Here is a 16,627-nt window from a genome sequence, read left to right on the forward strand (position 1 = left end):
GGTTAGTGACTGCTGTTTGTCCAGAGGAGTTGCGTTCTGTTCCCAGCACCTACATCAGGTGGTTCATAAATGACTGTCACTCCCGCTCTAGGGCATCCAATGCCCTCCAAGAGCACACGCACATACCACTCCCCATTCACATAATTAAAAAAAAAAAAAATGCTGTCAGGTGGCAGTGGTACACAATCCCAGCACTCAGGAGGCAGAGGCAGACAGAGTTCGAGGCCAGCCTGACTTACAGAGCGAGTTCTAGGACAGCCAGGGCTACACAGAGAAATCCTGTCTTGAAAAACCAAAACCTATTGAAAACCGGAGCCTGGGCGCAGCACAGCAGGGCTCGGCCCTTGTAGCCTGAAGGCTGAAGGGGTGTTTCAGCAAGTGAGAACTGTGAAGAGAGTGGAGTCACTGTGGAATGCGCGGGTCTCTGGAGCACCTAATGAACAAGCTGGTTTGTTCTCCTCTGGGTCCGGGTTTTCTCACCTTTCCTTTTTCTTCCTCCCAGAGCCACTCTCTCTCTCCCTCTGGCAGTTGGGTTAGATTCCAGGGAAACAGGAAGACTGATAAACATCTCTAGGATAGGCTCCAAAAGTATCCCCCCAGGCAAAGAAGCCTTGAAGGTCAGGTCACCTTACCCCTGAGGAAAATCGCCTGGAGCAGGAGTCACCTCTAGGGAACTGACTGCTTCTCTTTTAGACAGCAGTGGCTTCCTCAGTCCCTCACAGAACCACAGCAGCGAAGCTGCCCACTGACCTGCCGGATTAGCTGCTGTGCGTGCTGGGAGCCCCCAGCCCTTGGCTGCCGCTCTTGTCTTCCGCTTGCCTACTTACAGACAGACTTGGGTTCACTCTGTCCCTTTATCTGTCTTCCCAAAGAAGCCGTGCTGATTAAATTGCACTTCTTTATTATTTGTCTTTTTCCCCTAGTACATTGGACAGGTGAGTGTCTTGGGACTCCTGGAGATGAGCCTTTACCCTAAATAAATCACACTTCAAACCTTCCTAAGCGGGGCTGGTGAGATGGCTCAGCGGGTAAGAGCACGGACTGGTCTTCTGAAGGTCCTGAGTTCAAATCCCAGCAACCACATGGTAGCTCACAACCATCTGTAATGAGATCTGATGCCCTCTTCTGGTGCACAGCTACAGTGTATAATAATAACTCTTTGGGCCAGAGAGAGCGGGGTTGACTGGAACGAGCAGAGGTCCTAAATTCAATTCCCAACAACCGCATGAAGGCTCACAACCATCTGTAAAGCTACAGTGTACTCATATACATAGAAATAAAATAAAATAAAATAAAATGAAAAACAAACAAACAAAAAAAGCCTCCTAAGCTAGGGGCTGAGTTCTCTTTCTCCCCCTAAGACAAAATGGTCCTAAATTTGTAGTAATCCTCCTGCCTGAGAGTAGCTACAACCTGCCTTCTGTGCCTCCATTACAGACATAAGCCACCATCCACGCCCAGCTTTTGTCTGTGCTATCCTGGAACTCACTCTGTAGACCAGGCTGGCCTTGAACTCAGAGATCCACCTGCCTCTGCCTCCCAAGTAAAGGATTAAAGGCGTGCGCCACCACTGCCCAGCTTGTCTGTGTGTTTTTTTTTCTTTTTTAACAGAATATTTAAGGGATTGCTTTTTGTTTTTGTTGTTTTTTTTTTTTAAGATTTATTTATTTATTATATGTAAGTACACAGTAGCTGTCTTCAGACACTCCAGAAGAGGGCGTCAGATCTTGTTACAGATGGTTATGAGCCACCATGTGGTTGCTGGGATTTGAACTCTGGACCTTCGGAAGATCAGTCGGGTGCTCTTACCCACTGAGCCATCTCAACAGCCCTGTTGTTGTTTTTCAAGGCTCTTAAGATGGCTCAGAGGGTAAAGATACCTGTTGTGGAGCCCGACAACCTGAATTAGGATCCCCAGGACTCTCTCTCACAGTGGAGGGGAGAATACTATAAAAAAAATGTTCTCTACCTCTACACATGAGCAGGGTATGTCACACCCCACCCCCCACCAAAAAAGATAAATAAAAGGTTTTTTGTTTTTATTTTTTAAGTTTTTTTCAAGGTTAGTCAGATGGCTCAGCACATAAGGGCACTCGCCACCCAAACTGACTTCTTGGGAAGGAAGGAACCGACTCCCACAAGTCCACTGTAGCGAGTGTAAGCATGGTGTATGCATGGTCCTGTGGGCTCAGGTGTTCTGGACTGCATTTATAACCATTCTGGAATATGTGCCATCTTCCAGCCACGGGCTTGATGGACGCCATAGTCCTCCCAAAGAGCGAAGACTCAGACGAATGAGGAGGGTTATCTGGGGGGTATGAGGGAGAAGAAAGAGCTGTTTCTGCGAGTATTGGTATAACTGAATATAAGTGCTGCTTCTGGAATGTTCCAGCTCCCACTGACAGAATAAAGCAAGAGTGGGGAATGGCAACATGCAACACCAAGGAGGAAGCAAAGCCACTTATAGAACTTAACTGTCTGTGGTGCAGGAGCAGAAAGGTTTGTAGCATCACAAAGCCAAGGCGGTTCATGCCTGAAATCTCAGAATTTGGATGAATGAATGAGGCAGGAGAACGCTGAGTCTAAGGCCAGCTTGGGGTAGAGAGTGCTCTCCAGGCCAGTGTGGTCTATGGAAAGAATACACCAAACCAAGACAAAGGTAACCAAACCAAGCAGAAGAGAAAGCGGCAGGCAGCTTTAAAGCCAGTTGAGCAAACAGAGGCACTGACTTTAGCCTGGCCAATCAGCATGGTGTGTTTCCTTGAAGGGTTGCAAGTCAAAGCAGGGCTTTTCCCGAGTCCGAGGAGAACTGGTGTGGTCACAGTTCAGGATCCTGCAGGATATATAACTTTCCAGGAACACAAGGGGTCATGTCAATGAGCTGCACGCCCAGGGAGAAAGATCTTCACTACGCACAGGAGGCTGATGAGCATCAGTAAGGAGTCAAACGCTGCTGAACCAGACCAGGATCTGGGGGGTCCATAAAGCCGGCGGAGGCTTTTTGGAACTGGGAAACTAGCAGGCTCCAGCTTGAATTTAAGGTCTCAAACTGGAGCGTGCTCCTGGGGGCAGAAGGAAGGCTAGACACATGGTTGGCAAGATCTTCCATGCTGGGCGTTTCCCGTAGGATGAAGAAATATGGTACTATACCCCGCCACACACACACACACACACACACACACACACACACACACACACACACCTTTTTTTTTTTTTTTTTTGGAGGGAAAAGGCAACGACCCTTGGCTGGCCTGGATGGAACTCGCTGTTGTAGATACTGTGATGCCAACCCAGGCTGGTCTCAAACTTGGTACATTTTTGGGGTGTCCTCCTGCCTCTGCCTCCTGAGAGGTGGGATTAAAGGCGAGAGCCACCAGGCCTTGCTGACATCGGGGATCCTAAACTTCTCTGTGATCAAAAAGGGGTTGCCTCAGTCTCCCTAAGATACTGTGTTCGATTCTTATCCGGCCAGCTGGTGATTTGTTTAGGGAACGTCCGTCTTAGTTCTTTAAGACTTCCAAAAGTAGAGCTAGCTAACCCCTTTATTCCTCCTTGGGCTCGTCCAGTCTCCCTCAGTCATTCGCAGTGGGACAGCCCGTCTGACTCCTCCCTTTCCCGACAGCCGACTTCGCCCTGGGAAAAGCAACAGCTGCCCGATCGTTCCTTAGGTGGCAGGGAAGGGCGATCGAGAGGCAAGAGCTGATCGATTGAAGTTGCCTGGCTCTTTGCGTGCCCTGTGCGCTGCGGGCTCTTCGCGCCTGCGTAGTGCGCCCCCCTCCCTTTCTGCCTCCTCTGCCGCCATGGCGCCTGTGGTTAGTATGGCTCCGCGTGCGGCCGCGGTTCCGTGAGCGGCACGTGGGCCCGGTGGGCCGGCTCGGGCACGGGCTCGCGTGGGGGACTGCGCTCTGCAGCGTCAGCCCTGAGTGGCCTGGCAAGCGTGGCGGAGGAAGCCGGGGCCGCGGCTGGGGCCAGCACGTTGTGGGCGGAGGAGGCCGCGGCTCGACGCGGGGCGGGAGAGCCGAGAAAGCTCGGGTGTCGGGTCGGGCTCCTGTGAGCGGCCCGCGGGAGCTTAGAGGCTGCGGGCTGGATGTCGGAGCCCGAGTCCAGCCCCGGGCTCCGGGCAGCGGGCCCGATTACTTGGACGAGGGGCGGGGAAGACGGATGTGACCTGCCACCCGGGGCACCGAGTGGAAATGGCCCTCCACCTGGTGGCCGGGTTTCAGGGACGAGGCTTGGGCTTGCGGAGCCTTCTAGCACCCCTCGAGGAAACTGCTGTTATTAGCGTGCAGCAGTGCACAGTTCCTAACGAGTTGGGCGAGGAGGAAGGCCCGATTCCGTTCTCTGGGCTGAGGCTGGCCTCTGCGGCACCTTCGTGTCAGGCTGTTGTTAGAGATCGCTCTACTTGGACCAAGTGGTCTTAGCTGGTGCTTTGTTGTGTAGTTGGGACTCTTAGGGTGGACTTCCGGTCGTCTTGGTCTTTGCACCTTGACTTTCAAATGCTTCCGTGCGTTTGTGTGCATTTTGGGTTAGAATCTTGTTGGGAATTTTTGGGGGTCCATCGTGGGTAGGTGCTGCTGCTGATGTGGCCTTTTCTCGGGGCTGGATTCAGAAGCAGTTATTTTGGTTGGTAGTGGGAAGACACATTGGGTAGAACAATCTTGTAGTAACTGAAAGGTTGACTCAGTGCAAGTTGTGTGTCTCTTGAACGTTTGTTTTTCGTGAACTGCAAAACTTGAGTAGCACAAATCCAGGTGGGCTTTTTTTTTTTTTTTTAATAAGTTTCAGAGAGATGATTGGTGGATGTTAATTTTGTAAAAGTCAACTGGACCCTCTTCCAGGGTGTAGTTTGGAAGCAGTTAAGCCAGACACGCTGAAAGTAGTTGACCACACTTTGGTTTTTCGAGACAGTTTCTCTGTGTAGCCCTGGCTGTCCTGGAACTCACATTGTAGACCAGGCTGGCCTCGAACTCAGAAATCCACCTGCCTCTGCCTCCCAAGTGCTGGGATTAAAGGCCTGTTGACTACACTCTTAACTTTGAGGCTGGCATGAAAGACATGTTGTATGATCCCTCTGCCATTCCTGAGAGGGTGGGTCTGTGGTGTGGGGATTAGATGCTAGGGAGACCGATGAAGTGCTCTAGTCTGAAGACAGAGGCCTAGGATAGATTTCACATTAAAATTGCGTGCAGAGCGCTTGTAGCTTTCATTTACAAGTGAGAAAAATTAAGGTGTTTCTTGGGGGAAAACACTCCTTATTGTGGCTCATGTGCTGGCAGACCGTAATGCTTGTAAAAATTGGGGCGTCTGGAGGGGTTGATCGGGACAAGAGTGCCAGTGATCCCCTCTTCCTTAGCACTCCTGAAGGGAGCCCATCTCTTTCATTGGGCTTGTATTGGTAAGGACTTTCATGACTCTGACATGATTGGGTTTTTAAGTTGTGTATGGTGTGTGTATGGTGTGTGGTGTGTGTGTGGGTGGGTGTGTGGGTGTGGGTGTGTAGGGGACTACCCAAGGTTTCATCCATGTTTTCTGTGTTGTGTGTGTGTGTGTGTAGGGACTACCCAAGGCTTCATCCATGTTTTCTGTGTGGTGTGTGTGTGGGGGGACTACGCAAGGCCTCACCCATGTTTCCGTATACTCCTAGAAAAAGCCTGTGGCGAAGGGGGGCAAAAAAAAGAAGCAGGTTTTGAAGTTCACCCTCGACTGCACTCACCCTGTAGAAGATGGAATCATGGATGCTGCCAATTTTGTAAGTGACATTCTGCTGCTCTGCGATGGGCCGGTGCATTGGGGAGCCTGTCCCGGGGCGTGGCTTGTTGGGCAGTCCCCACTTCTCACTTAGCCAGAGCCAGGGCAAATGAGGCATTTGTTGCTGCATCTCTTGAGATAGAAGTATAGTGGCAGGCTGTGACATACAGGTGACAGAGCTAGCTGTTCTATTCTTTTTCTAATGGTTTCCAGAGATGACCTTTACCCTGAATCAGGCGTGGGCCCAGTGCACTCTGTCTGGGCAGCCTCCTCATGGTCATGGGCCTCCGAATCCTCAGGTAGATGGCAGCAGCTCACCAGCGCCGATGCCTGAGTGTGCGCTTCAGTCTTCTCATTTGGGGTGGGGTTTGTTTTTTCCCCACACTCTGCTATCCCTGAGGCTCCCCTCTCATTTAAAAGTTTTTAAAGATTTTTATCTTTAAAATTCTGTGTATGTATGTTTGCATGTATGTCTCTGCCATGTGTGTACAGGACATTGAATCCTCTGAAACGAGTTAAGAGTGGTTGTGAGCAGAGAATCGTGTTGGTGCTGAGAACCAAACCCTGTTCCTCCAAAAGAACCACACGTTCTCAACTGCTGACCCACCTCCAGCCCTGTCCTGACTTTTCTTCCTTTATTTGACTCTAAGCCCCAGTACCCCTGAGTTCCCCTTAGTTAGAATTGTTGGTCTCTGCAGCCCCACTTGGCTCTGGGAACTGAGGACTTGGAGGTAACCATCTCCTAAGTTCACAGTGGTTTTTCACATTCCAGAAGGTTAGCTGTGCTAAGAACAATCATTCCAAAAAATTTGAAAATTTACAGGGATAACTTATAGCCGTTAATATTAAGTACAAGTGGAATTGGCCTTGTGGCTACTAACCTCGTCAAATGTATTCCTAAAATTTCTTTATCCAGTGATTTCTCTGTGGCTTTGGTCCTGTATGTTTGGTGGTTTCTTATTTCTCAATTAAAAGTTACTATTACTGTTTTTTTTTTTTTTTTTTTTTTTTTTTTTTTTTTTAAGTGTGTGTGTGTGTGGTGGCACACACCTTTACCCCAGCACTTGGGAGGCAGGGGCAGGTGGATTTCTGTGACCACAGTGAGAATAAGTCTGTATACCACCACAGGTATGCCTTATGCCACTGGGAGCCAGAGGAGGGCGCCAGATCCCCGAGGATGGGAGTTAGAGATGGTTGTGTGCTGCCTGTGGGTGCTGGGAAGCACACTCGGGTCTCTCCAGCCTTGGGGTCTCCTTTTTGTGGGGCATTTGTTTGTTGATCCTGCCTGGTGCTATCACAAACCACTCCTTAGCACATCTGTCTCTGCTTAAGATTTCCCTTCTCTAAAGTTCATATTTGTTTTCTTTTTTCTTTTTCTTTTTTTTTTCGAGACAGGGTTTCTCTGTGTAGCCTTGGCTGTCCTGGAACTCACTCTGTAGACCAGGCTGGCCCCGAACTCAGAAATCCGCCTGCCACTGCCTCCCGAGTGCTGGGATTAAAGGCGTGCGCCACCACGCCTGGCTCGTTTGTTCTCTAATTACCCTGCTCCAGCATAGTTAATAGTTTTGCGCTGGAGTTTTAAAAAGAGCTGAAGATGCTTGGTATTTTAGTTGTCTTGGGAGTTAGCTCAGGCTCTCCTTAAGTGAGAGCTCTTAGCTGTCACCGAGCCATCAGTCCCTACAACTGTAGTTCTGAGCTGAGAGGGACTTCGTCTCATTGCAGTGACAACAGAACAAAACAAAAAGTCCCTTTTGGACGGAAGTCCCTGCAGCCTGAGGTGACTGGCTTGCCTTGGCTCACATGGTGCTTTGCAAAGTGTGTCTGGGCTCATGGGTCCTGTCGCTTCTGCGGTACCATGCAGGTGACTCCAGGCAGGTCTGTAATTGTTCGTCTGTGTTTGTCTGGTCTTTACTAGGTGAAGATCCGCTCTCTCTGCTAGTGCTGAAACCATGCTCTACGCTCATTAGGCTCAGAAGTTGCTTGCCGCTTTGCATGTTCCATGTTCAAGTTTTGGTTTCCGTGTATTCTTGACCCCTTGTGCTTGGTTTTTATGTTGAGATCAGGATCTCGCTTTGTTGCCCTGGCTTATACACTCTGACCATGAATGTGCTACCCTCTAAGCCTCCCGTGGGAGGCACATTTAATCCTGCATGGAACCAGTCAGGAATGTTTGTGCCAGGACACCATCTTCAAATTGCATGAGGTTATGTTGAATAATGCCATCATAAATTTGCCTTGTAAGCTTCGTGACCTAAGTCTGATCCTTAGAGCCTCGAAGAGGAAGACTCAAAGTTGTCCTCTGGTAGTCAGACGCACACCATGGCACACATACCCACATACATGATGTGTACATACATACACACAGATTTTAAAGACTGGAAATTTTAAAGAGAGCTGTGGGTTCGTGTTGGGAGACAGTCTGAACCGGTCTGCCTTTGAGACAGGTAAAGCCATGCGCTCATTGGTTGGTCTCTGCAGGAGCAGTTCCTCCAGGAGAGAATCAAGGTGAACGGGAAGGCCGGCAATCTCGGCGGAGGGGTTGTGACCATCGAACGGAGCAAGAGCAAGATCACTGTCACTTCCGAGGTGCCTTTCTCCAAAAGGTATGAGGGGAGTGTCCCTCCTGCTTCAGTGCCAGGGCAGCGGATGAGCATGTGTGAGCAGATTGATTTTAGTCACGTGCATGTGTGCTCAGGTGCTCCCGAGCTGGAGCTGTGCAGTGTAGGTGCTGGGATCTGAACTCTGGTCCTCAAAGAGTAGTGTGTGCCTGAGCCTTCTTACCAGGCCTGTTAAGTGTTTATGTCTATTTGACTTGTGCTTATTTCTAAATTTTGCAGTATTTCAGGCTGTGAAAGGGACACGGATTTTTGCCTGTGTTTTGTTAATTTTTTGTTTGTTGGTCTTTTTGAGAGCAAGCTGGCCTAGAACTCAGACAGTTCTGTGGCCTCTGCCTCCCCAGTGCTAGGATTAAAGGCGTGTGCCACCATGCCTGGCTGTTAAATTGCTGCCTTCCACTTTTGTTAGATGATGGTGGTGACAGCCCCTCCTCCAGTCTCACGTAGCTTAGATGGCCTTGGACTCCCACTGTGGCTGAGATTGGCCCTGTCTCCTCAGAGCTGGACACAGGTGGATGCCACTACACTTGGCTAAGAGTATTCATTTTTCATTCTAGTTGTGTTTCTTGGAAGCGCTCCTGTGGCACTGCTGATGCCATGGTAGATGGGGTGTGGTGCTGGTGCTTTTGCCCCTGGTGTGGGAGGATGCGGGTGTAAACGATGATGTGAACACTGCCTCTCTCGCAATCGGGGCTGCGGCTTCAGAGCGCATGGGATGGCTGGGTGGGACTGGTGAGGTGGGCTGTCCTGGTGAGCCTGTGAGCCAAGGCAGCCATAGGTGACTTCTTTCTCCTGACACAGCCTCGTCTCTAGCAAGTTCTCTGCTCAATGTAGGAGGGGAGAGACTGTAGTCGGACCGGCTTCCTTTCCTTTGGAATTTTGAAGGGCCTGACCTCACAAGCTGTTCCTGCTTTTGGCTCCCATAGCGAGGTGGCAAGAGTCTAGCCAAAGGCTCTGTGCACAGTGGGCCTAGAGTTAGTTCGAGACAGTCTGGATGGATGTTGCCTTGAGAACCTGGGTTGTGGCTTAGCATTTTTCCTGCTTCTGTTTCCAGAGTGGTGAGACCACAGGCTGTGTCCCATGTCTGCTCATTGCTTTCTTGATGGTAATAATGCTGTTCTCTGGAAAAGCCGAGTTGTTTCCAAGTCTAGGACATCTTTTTTTCTTGTCTCTGACCCTGTTTACCATGAGCTTTGAAACTACCTGAAGTTTTAAGTGAAGCACTTGAAAGCATGACCTGGGAAAACAGTGCTGTAACCTGGCTTCCATGTAGCCCAGGCTGTCCTCAGACTGGATCCTCTTAAGTACTGGGATGGAATGCATGTGCTATGGAAGCTGGCAGTTGCCTGCTTATCTGCAGGGAAGACTGGGCAGAGCTGAACCCTGTAGAGTGCTTTCGGCTGCCAGTGGAGCTGTTGGTTAGTACAGGTCCTTGGTGGGCCAGTGTTTACCTGCACACCTGTGTCAGTTTTCCCAGGAGTCTAGAGAGAGTGGGCTTTGTTTCTGAGACAAGGTTTCTCTGGAGCTCTGGCTGTCCTAGAACTTGCTATGAGGACCAGGCTGGTATCCTTATAGTAACTTAGAGAGATCTTCTTGCCTCTATCTCCCAAGTGCTGGCATTAAAGGTGTATGCCACCACCACCCAGCAGAAAGCAGGCATTGAGAGGCCGGTTTTGTCGTGGGGGAAACTGAGGTGGATTGAGCTGGATTTGCCCAGTCTCCTCTTTAAGGCACTGAGAATAGCCAGCTGTCAGAGTCTCACCGCAGGGCGTCTTCAGTAGTCAGGTGGTAAACACAGTTAGCTTTCTGGAAACAGTGGTGAAGGCAGCAAAACAATTTTTAAAAATTGTAGCTGGGCTTTTGGTGGCCTTTAATCCCAGTACTTGGGAGGCAGAAGCAGGCGAATTTCTGAGTTCGAGGACAGCCTGGTCTACAGAGTGAGTTCCAGGACAGCCAGGGCTACACAGAGAAACCCTGCCTTCAAAACAAAACAAAACAAAACAAACAAAAATTGTAGTATGGCTGAGAGCTGCCCAGGTGTGGGGAATACTTGTCCCGAATGTGCTGCACTCTGGGTTTGACCCCAGCAGAGGAGGAAAAACCTGAAGACATTTTAAAGGCAAATAGACTAAAATCTCGTAGCCTCAGGCTGAGCTGGGCAGATGGTTTGAGGCCGGCCTGTGTAACAGTGGGACTCACAACAAGAGTGTCTGGGTGGCCATGATGTGCCCATGGGTTGGGTCAGGGGACACAGTGCTGGTGAGCAGCCTGGACAGCTCCGGCCCGCCCCTCAGGGAAGCGTGCTGGATTCGGCAGAGCTTGGAGGCGGTTGGAAGGTTAATGGTTCTCAGCAGAGGCCGGAGGTGTGTGGGACCATCAGCTCGCCTGTGTGGTCTTTATCCAGTGGTCACTACAGACCATTCTCTAGGTGTCTGCTGATGTGTTCTCACTTTTTTTTTTTTTTTTTTTTAAAGATTTATTTATTTATTTATTTATTATATGTAAGTACACTGTAGCTGTCTCCAGACACTCCAGAAGAGGGCATCAGATTTTTGTTGTGGATGGTTGTGAGCCACCATGTGGTTTCTGGGATTTGAACTCAGGACCTTTGGAAGAGCAGTAGGTGCTCTTAACCACTGAGCCATCTCACCAGTCCGTGTTCTCACTTTTATTGCCAATTTAGGGATGTGTGATAGATGCTTGCTTGCCTTGTTAAGAGCACTGGCTCTGGTATAATTAGCCTGTGTCTGGAAAACATCTTAAAATTGTTTTCAGTGTTTTACGAAGTTTAGGTGCCACCAGTCTGGTGTAGTTCTTCTGCTTTCTCTGCAGGTATTTGAAATATCTCACCAAAAAATATTTGAAGAAGAACAACCTTCGAGACTGGCTGCGTGTTGTCGCCAACAGCAAAGAGAGTTACGAGCTGCGCTACTTCCAGATTAACCAGGATGAAGAGGAGGAGGAGGATGAGGATTAAGACACATTGGTCTGCAATGTTTTGTATTAATTCATAAATAAAATTTAGGAACAAAACCTGGTGGTTTATCCTTGCATCTCTGCAGTGTGGATTGGACAGGAAGTTGGAAATGACAGGGACTGAGCTGCTGCTCGTTTGTATATAGACACCTCTCCTGCTCAGAGGCTTCAGTTCTCCAGTAGTAATGGCCAAACAGAACCAGGCTAGGGGCTCATCTGACAGAGCAAGTAGACGAGAGGCTGGGTGGTGAGCACCAGCCAGCCCAAGTCTTAGAGCTAGTGGTTGGTTATATCTTGTGCCTGCCTGTCTCGAGGAAGGCTTGAGACACATGTGGTGCTCCTCAGAAACAGGTGATTTCTCTGTGTGATTTTTCTTTTCCCCTGGGACAATGACAGACAGTAAGACAGGTTTCAGGGACTTTGGTCTCTAGGTCTGAACACTAGTCACAATTGTGTGTACTAATCTTCTTCCTTCCTATTGAATTAAGAGGGGGTCTTTCAGTATTACTGCTGCATGTTCTGCCTTTATAGAGGATCTGTAAGTATGCTGGGCATCCGGGCTTTTAGGGGGCTCTCTATAGGGTGTCTGAGCCAGAGGTCAACAAGGGCTTATAGACAATTCAAACAAAGCCCATGGCTGAGGAAGACAGCTTCCAGATGTTCCCAGTAGGGGGAGCCCCTCCAGGCCCAGGGCTCAGAAGGCTTACAGGGTGGGAACTCCAATACTGGTGGAGGGAGGAGGGCGTTTGATGGGAAGATGGGGAAGTTGTTGCTTCCTAAACTGTCACAACTGGACTTCGATAGGAGTCATATAGTCTGGGACCACAGCCCAGTGGTAGAACGCTAGCCTGATGTGCTCCAGGTTTAATCTCCATCACTGCAGAAATGAGTCCAAGCTATGTGTACCTCCAGGGCACTGGGCATGGAAGGCCCTGTGGTGTTCTCTTGCCACTGTGTGTGCCTGGAGAGCTGGCAGGCGGGAAATGTCTCTGTCAAGGGTTCCCTTGGAAGAGGTCCCAACACTGTAGGGTGCTCCTCTTGTCAAACACTGCAGAAGCATCTGCTTGCTCTCTAATAACTGCAGCGCTAAAGGGCTCGCTTACAGCTGGTGGTCACACCTGAGGCCCGGACATCAAGTGTCCACAAGTTGTGCTGCGCCTCCGAGGTAACCTGTTGAGGCTTTGCAATCCCCCTGTGGCAAAGGCTCCAGTGTTTTCTATTTCTATGCAAATTTCTTGAAGCAGAACTGTTACTGTCTTTCTCCTCTGCCCTCGGAGGAGGCATTTCCTTCCAACTTGAGTTGCAGCCCTTCGTGGTCAGCTTCTTAAGTTTGTGACTTGGGTTTGCAGATCTCATTTGTTAAATTGCCGGACCATGGGGTGGTCTTTAGTTGGGCTGTAAAAAAAACATTTACCCTGGGTTGACTAGCATATGCTTCTAAAAGATGGTCCCAGATTTTGAAACTTGTAATAAAATGGAAACTCGCTGGTTTTTATGCCTTTCTAACTCTTGTATTTGAATGGATGTTGATCACTTTTTGTATTAAAGTGGCTGACACATGGCTACTGTCACTGTGCAAAGCTTTTTTTCTTATACTTAACGTAACCTGTTAAACCTTCTCACTGGTTAGTTGCATCGGGAAAAGTGTCTCCTATCTCTGCTCTCTCATGTCTGTACAGTTGAGCCTCTGTGAGGTTGGCTGGAGTTGACTGAGCCCGGAGAATTGCTTTTCAAACTGACTTTTTCTGGTGGGCAACATGGAGTGGACTTGGTTAGACCTGCGGTGGCAGCTGTATCCAGGCCCCTCCTAGACCTGTCTCCTTTATGTCTGTCTGGCCTTGTGCCTTACCTGTCTTTATCGGAAATGTTGGCACAGAACACCGGAGTTTTAAGCTGTGACTTCAGTTCACGGAAGTCATGAAACGGTACTGGCACAGGCTTGTTCCCTGCCAGCTGCGGTTGCTCCAGGTGCCCTCCTCTCCTTTTAGAGTTGGTGCAGCCCAGGAAGTATGTATGAGAGGTCTTCCTCCATCTAATGTGTACTTCCAGAAGCCCCCACCCCCACCCCCCAGTCCCTCACCCCTGACTTTTGTAGCTTTCTTCCAAGGAGTAGCTAAGCAGTTCAGTGCACGGGTTTCCCTGCTGGTGCCTTGGCAGAGGTACTGAGCCAGCTCTGACCAAATACCTCTTAAGATACTCTTGTCTGGGTTGCTTAGCCTTTTGAGCTAAGCGGGACACAGTTTACCGGAAGGTGAAGACCCTAGCGAGAAGGGAGAATAAGTCACAGAGCCTGGGAGTTACTATGGATATGGCTGTGTCCCCTTGGAGTGAATGAAATAAGCAGGCCTAGAGGGTGTTGGTCTCTTATGGGGGTGGTGTTACAAGAGGATGGCTGGTGGCAGAAACTTCATTGTAGGGGACCCCATTGGCTGAATCATAGCAATTGTCCTGATTGGGGTTAAACCGGTGGTTGCTTGGGAAGAAGGGGGCAGAGTGGGGTGGGGGTGGGGTGGAGGCTGGTTGTTGGCTGGCTGCTATCTCCATAAGGTGGCAGGTAGAGGGGGCTAGGAAGTTGGCTCAGGACAGTGCCACACAAGCACGAGGACCTGCCTGTGGTGCGGTGCTTCCTGTAACCCCCTGCTGGGAAGGCGGGGTCAGGAGGATCAGACAGGAACTCCAGATTCAGTGAGAGGCACTGTTGCAAAAGATGAGGTGGGGACCTGGAGACGTCCTCCATAGTTAGGAGCACTGGCTGCTCTTTGAGAGCACCTGGGTTCACTTCCCAGTGTCCATGTGACCACTCACAAGCATCTGTAACTCTAGTCTGGTGTCTGTGGGCACTGCATGCCCACAGGCGAAGCACATAGATCTTAAAAAGATGCTGGGCATGGCGGCACTCACCTTTAATCCCAGCAGAGGCATGCAGATCTCTGAATCTGAGGCCAGCCTGAGCTACAGAGCGAGCTCTAGAACAGCCGAGGCTACACCAAGAAACCCTGTCTTGGAAAAATAAAAAATGTGTGTGTGTGCGCGCGCGCGCACGTTAACAAGATGGCACAGCAAACACAGGCATTTACCCTCAAACCTGAGCAAATGAGTTTGGTCCCTACAACACATGGTGGGAAAGGACCGACTTCTGTTACGTCATCTTCTGGCCTCCACATGAGCGCCACGGCATGCTTATGCCCCCTTCCCTAAATAAAAAGCACACAAAGAAAAAAAGCACAGAGAACCACTGAGAATTGACGAATTGACGAAGACCACGCCGACTCTGGATTCCACATGCACCGTAAAGGCACGCACGCTGGAGGCTGTCCTAAAGGATGCCAAGATGCTGCTCTTGTTTGAGAAATTGGCTAGAGCTGCTCCGTAGCCAAAGCCCAGGCAGGCAGTGACAGTCAAATGCTTCAGGCTGACTACAGTCCCCACTTAAGGGCTGTTGCTCCAGGGTTCTTTGAGAAGTTCTGGCCTTCCTCATGATGTCAGGTAGTCTGAACAAGGCCCACGCTTTCAAAAATTGGACACTGTCCTTCCACCTGCAGGACAACTGGCCAACCTGAGTGGTTGTACCCTGCTGAGTAGGAGGTGCCCCGCAGTTCCGATCTCTAGGGTACAGGCTATCTAACCATTGCCCTCAGAGTCCAGTGTCAGGAAGTGGCCACCGGTATGGAGACAGATTGTTGAAGTTGCTGTATCTAGAAAGTTCCTGGAGGTGCATTCACACAGCCCAGGACTGTGGTTGTACTGTGTATGCAAAAAGGGACCAGCTATTTTAGTTGTCCAGAAACAAAATGTGTCTCAAATTTCATAAAATGTTCCATGACTAACAGATTAAAAATAATTTTATTTTTGAATTGTCATCGAAGTGTAATTATAAGCCCCATGGTCAGCAAACACAAGACTCTTGTCTCCTAATAATAACCTTAATGAGAGGACTGGTCTCAACTACTGCGGTTTACAGAATGCTTACCTTTTGGCGATTGCTTTTTAACATCAGGCATCCTGGGTCCATTGCCATGAAAACACACATTTAATAACTTAATAAGGGGTGTCCTTTAAAACTTACAGATTTGCAGTTTAAACACACACACACACACACACACACACACAGTACACATGCACATCTTCCCCTACCACCCTAGTTTGGTCTTTGGTCATTAGCTAATGCTACTCCAATGCAGTCACTAGGATCGCGCCTGTGTCCATATCCCATCTTGACCCTAATTTGCTGCAAATTAAGCAGTTGGAGCTTTTCTTGAAATATCTTGACTTTCTCAGCCTGGCCTTGAGAATCAGAGCCAGGGTTAATGGTGTATGTGCACATCTTCATGTGCACATGTGTGGGGATGGGGGAGGCTTTCTGGTGTTGAGAAATAGGTCACAAGTTTTTCTGATGTGGGACAGTGGACCTTTGAAAAGATGTAAGGTTCAACAACAGAGAAGTCTTAGGGGCTGGTGGGCATATTTGATTGAGTTTGGGATTTTCTTTAGCGGTTAGGGAGTGGTCTGGAGAGAGCCAGCAAGCCCTCCCAGGGAGGACGCGGATTCAAGCCTCAGCAGTCTGAGGCTCCCTCTGGTAGCAGACAGCCCAGGAACCATTTGGATCCTTAGCTACCTTCCTCCTGCTGGGCTGTCTTTCTGCCTGTCCAGGGAAGTGTAAGAGCGATTTGTGGTACCGAGGGAGAGTCCTAGTGTCCTGCCTGTCCATCCTGGGAGGCAGGGCAGCCACCTCAAGAGGTCATGTCATGAGGACACTCAAACTGGTACAGATTCATACGGTTTCCCCCAAAGGTGCTAAGACAGGGAAATCCCTCCTGGTGACTAGAAATCCCTCTAGAAGCTGTGGGTCTGTATTGCTCAGCTCAGGCCTGTGCTCCTACCCTCTCAGGTCACGCAGGACTTGTCTCTGCTGGTGGCAGCGAGGTACACTCCCTTGGCGTGTAGCCAGAAGCACGACATGAGGATGACTTTACAGGACTTTGTGGGATTGGAGAGCCGGTGACCGCCTGCTGGGTCCCCACAACTTCTGTGCTCTTAAAGTTGCTGTGAGACCTGGCTGCACCAGGCTGAGTGCTCTCATTTAAAATTCTAGTCTTGCTCCCCAGGGCTTCGGCATCCAGCTTCACCTTTAACAAGCAGGGCTGGCAGCCGCCAACCCTTCCAACCCTTCCGCTAGGCGACAGGTGTCCTGAGTGGCAGTCCAGGGCACAGACCATACAGAGCCCCAGGGACCTGGATGTGTTTGAGCTGGACACAGCCCAATTTTGGAAAGAGGGCATGGGGGGGGG

At 49.8% G+C, this 16,627-nt stretch overlaps 1 protein-coding gene across 2 annotated transcripts; it reads left to right on the plus strand.

Annotated features, from left to right (window-relative positions):
* Positions 1 to 3,643: 3,643 nt before the first annotated feature.
* On the plus strand, positions 3,644 to 12,910 carry Rpl22 (ribosomal protein L22). Of its 2 annotated transcripts, XM_021200540.2 has the most exons (4): positions 3,644 to 3,812; positions 5,645 to 5,749; positions 8,227 to 8,351; positions 11,196 to 12,910. In XM_021200540.2, exons 1-4 carry the CDS (start codon positions 3,801 to 3,803, stop codon positions 11,338 to 11,340), a joined length of 387 nt encoding a protein of 128 aa, XP_021056199.1. In that variant the 5' UTR covers positions 3,644 to 3,800; the 3' UTR covers positions 11,341 to 12,910. The 2 variants fall into 2 exon arrangements, with proteins under 2 accessions (XP_021056199.1, XP_029396230.1); XM_029540370.1 differs by lacking the exons at positions 3,644 to 3,812; positions 5,645 to 5,749 and adding an exon at positions 7,526 to 7,623.
* Positions 12,911 to 16,627: the final 3,717 nt, after the last annotated feature.

This window comes from Mus pahari, chromosome 6 (genome assembly GCF_900095145.1).
Source record: "Mus pahari chromosome 6, PAHARI_EIJ_v1.1, whole genome shotgun sequence".
In the NCBI taxonomy this organism is placed as follows: Eukaryota; Metazoa; Chordata; class Mammalia; order Rodentia; family Muridae; genus Mus; species Mus pahari.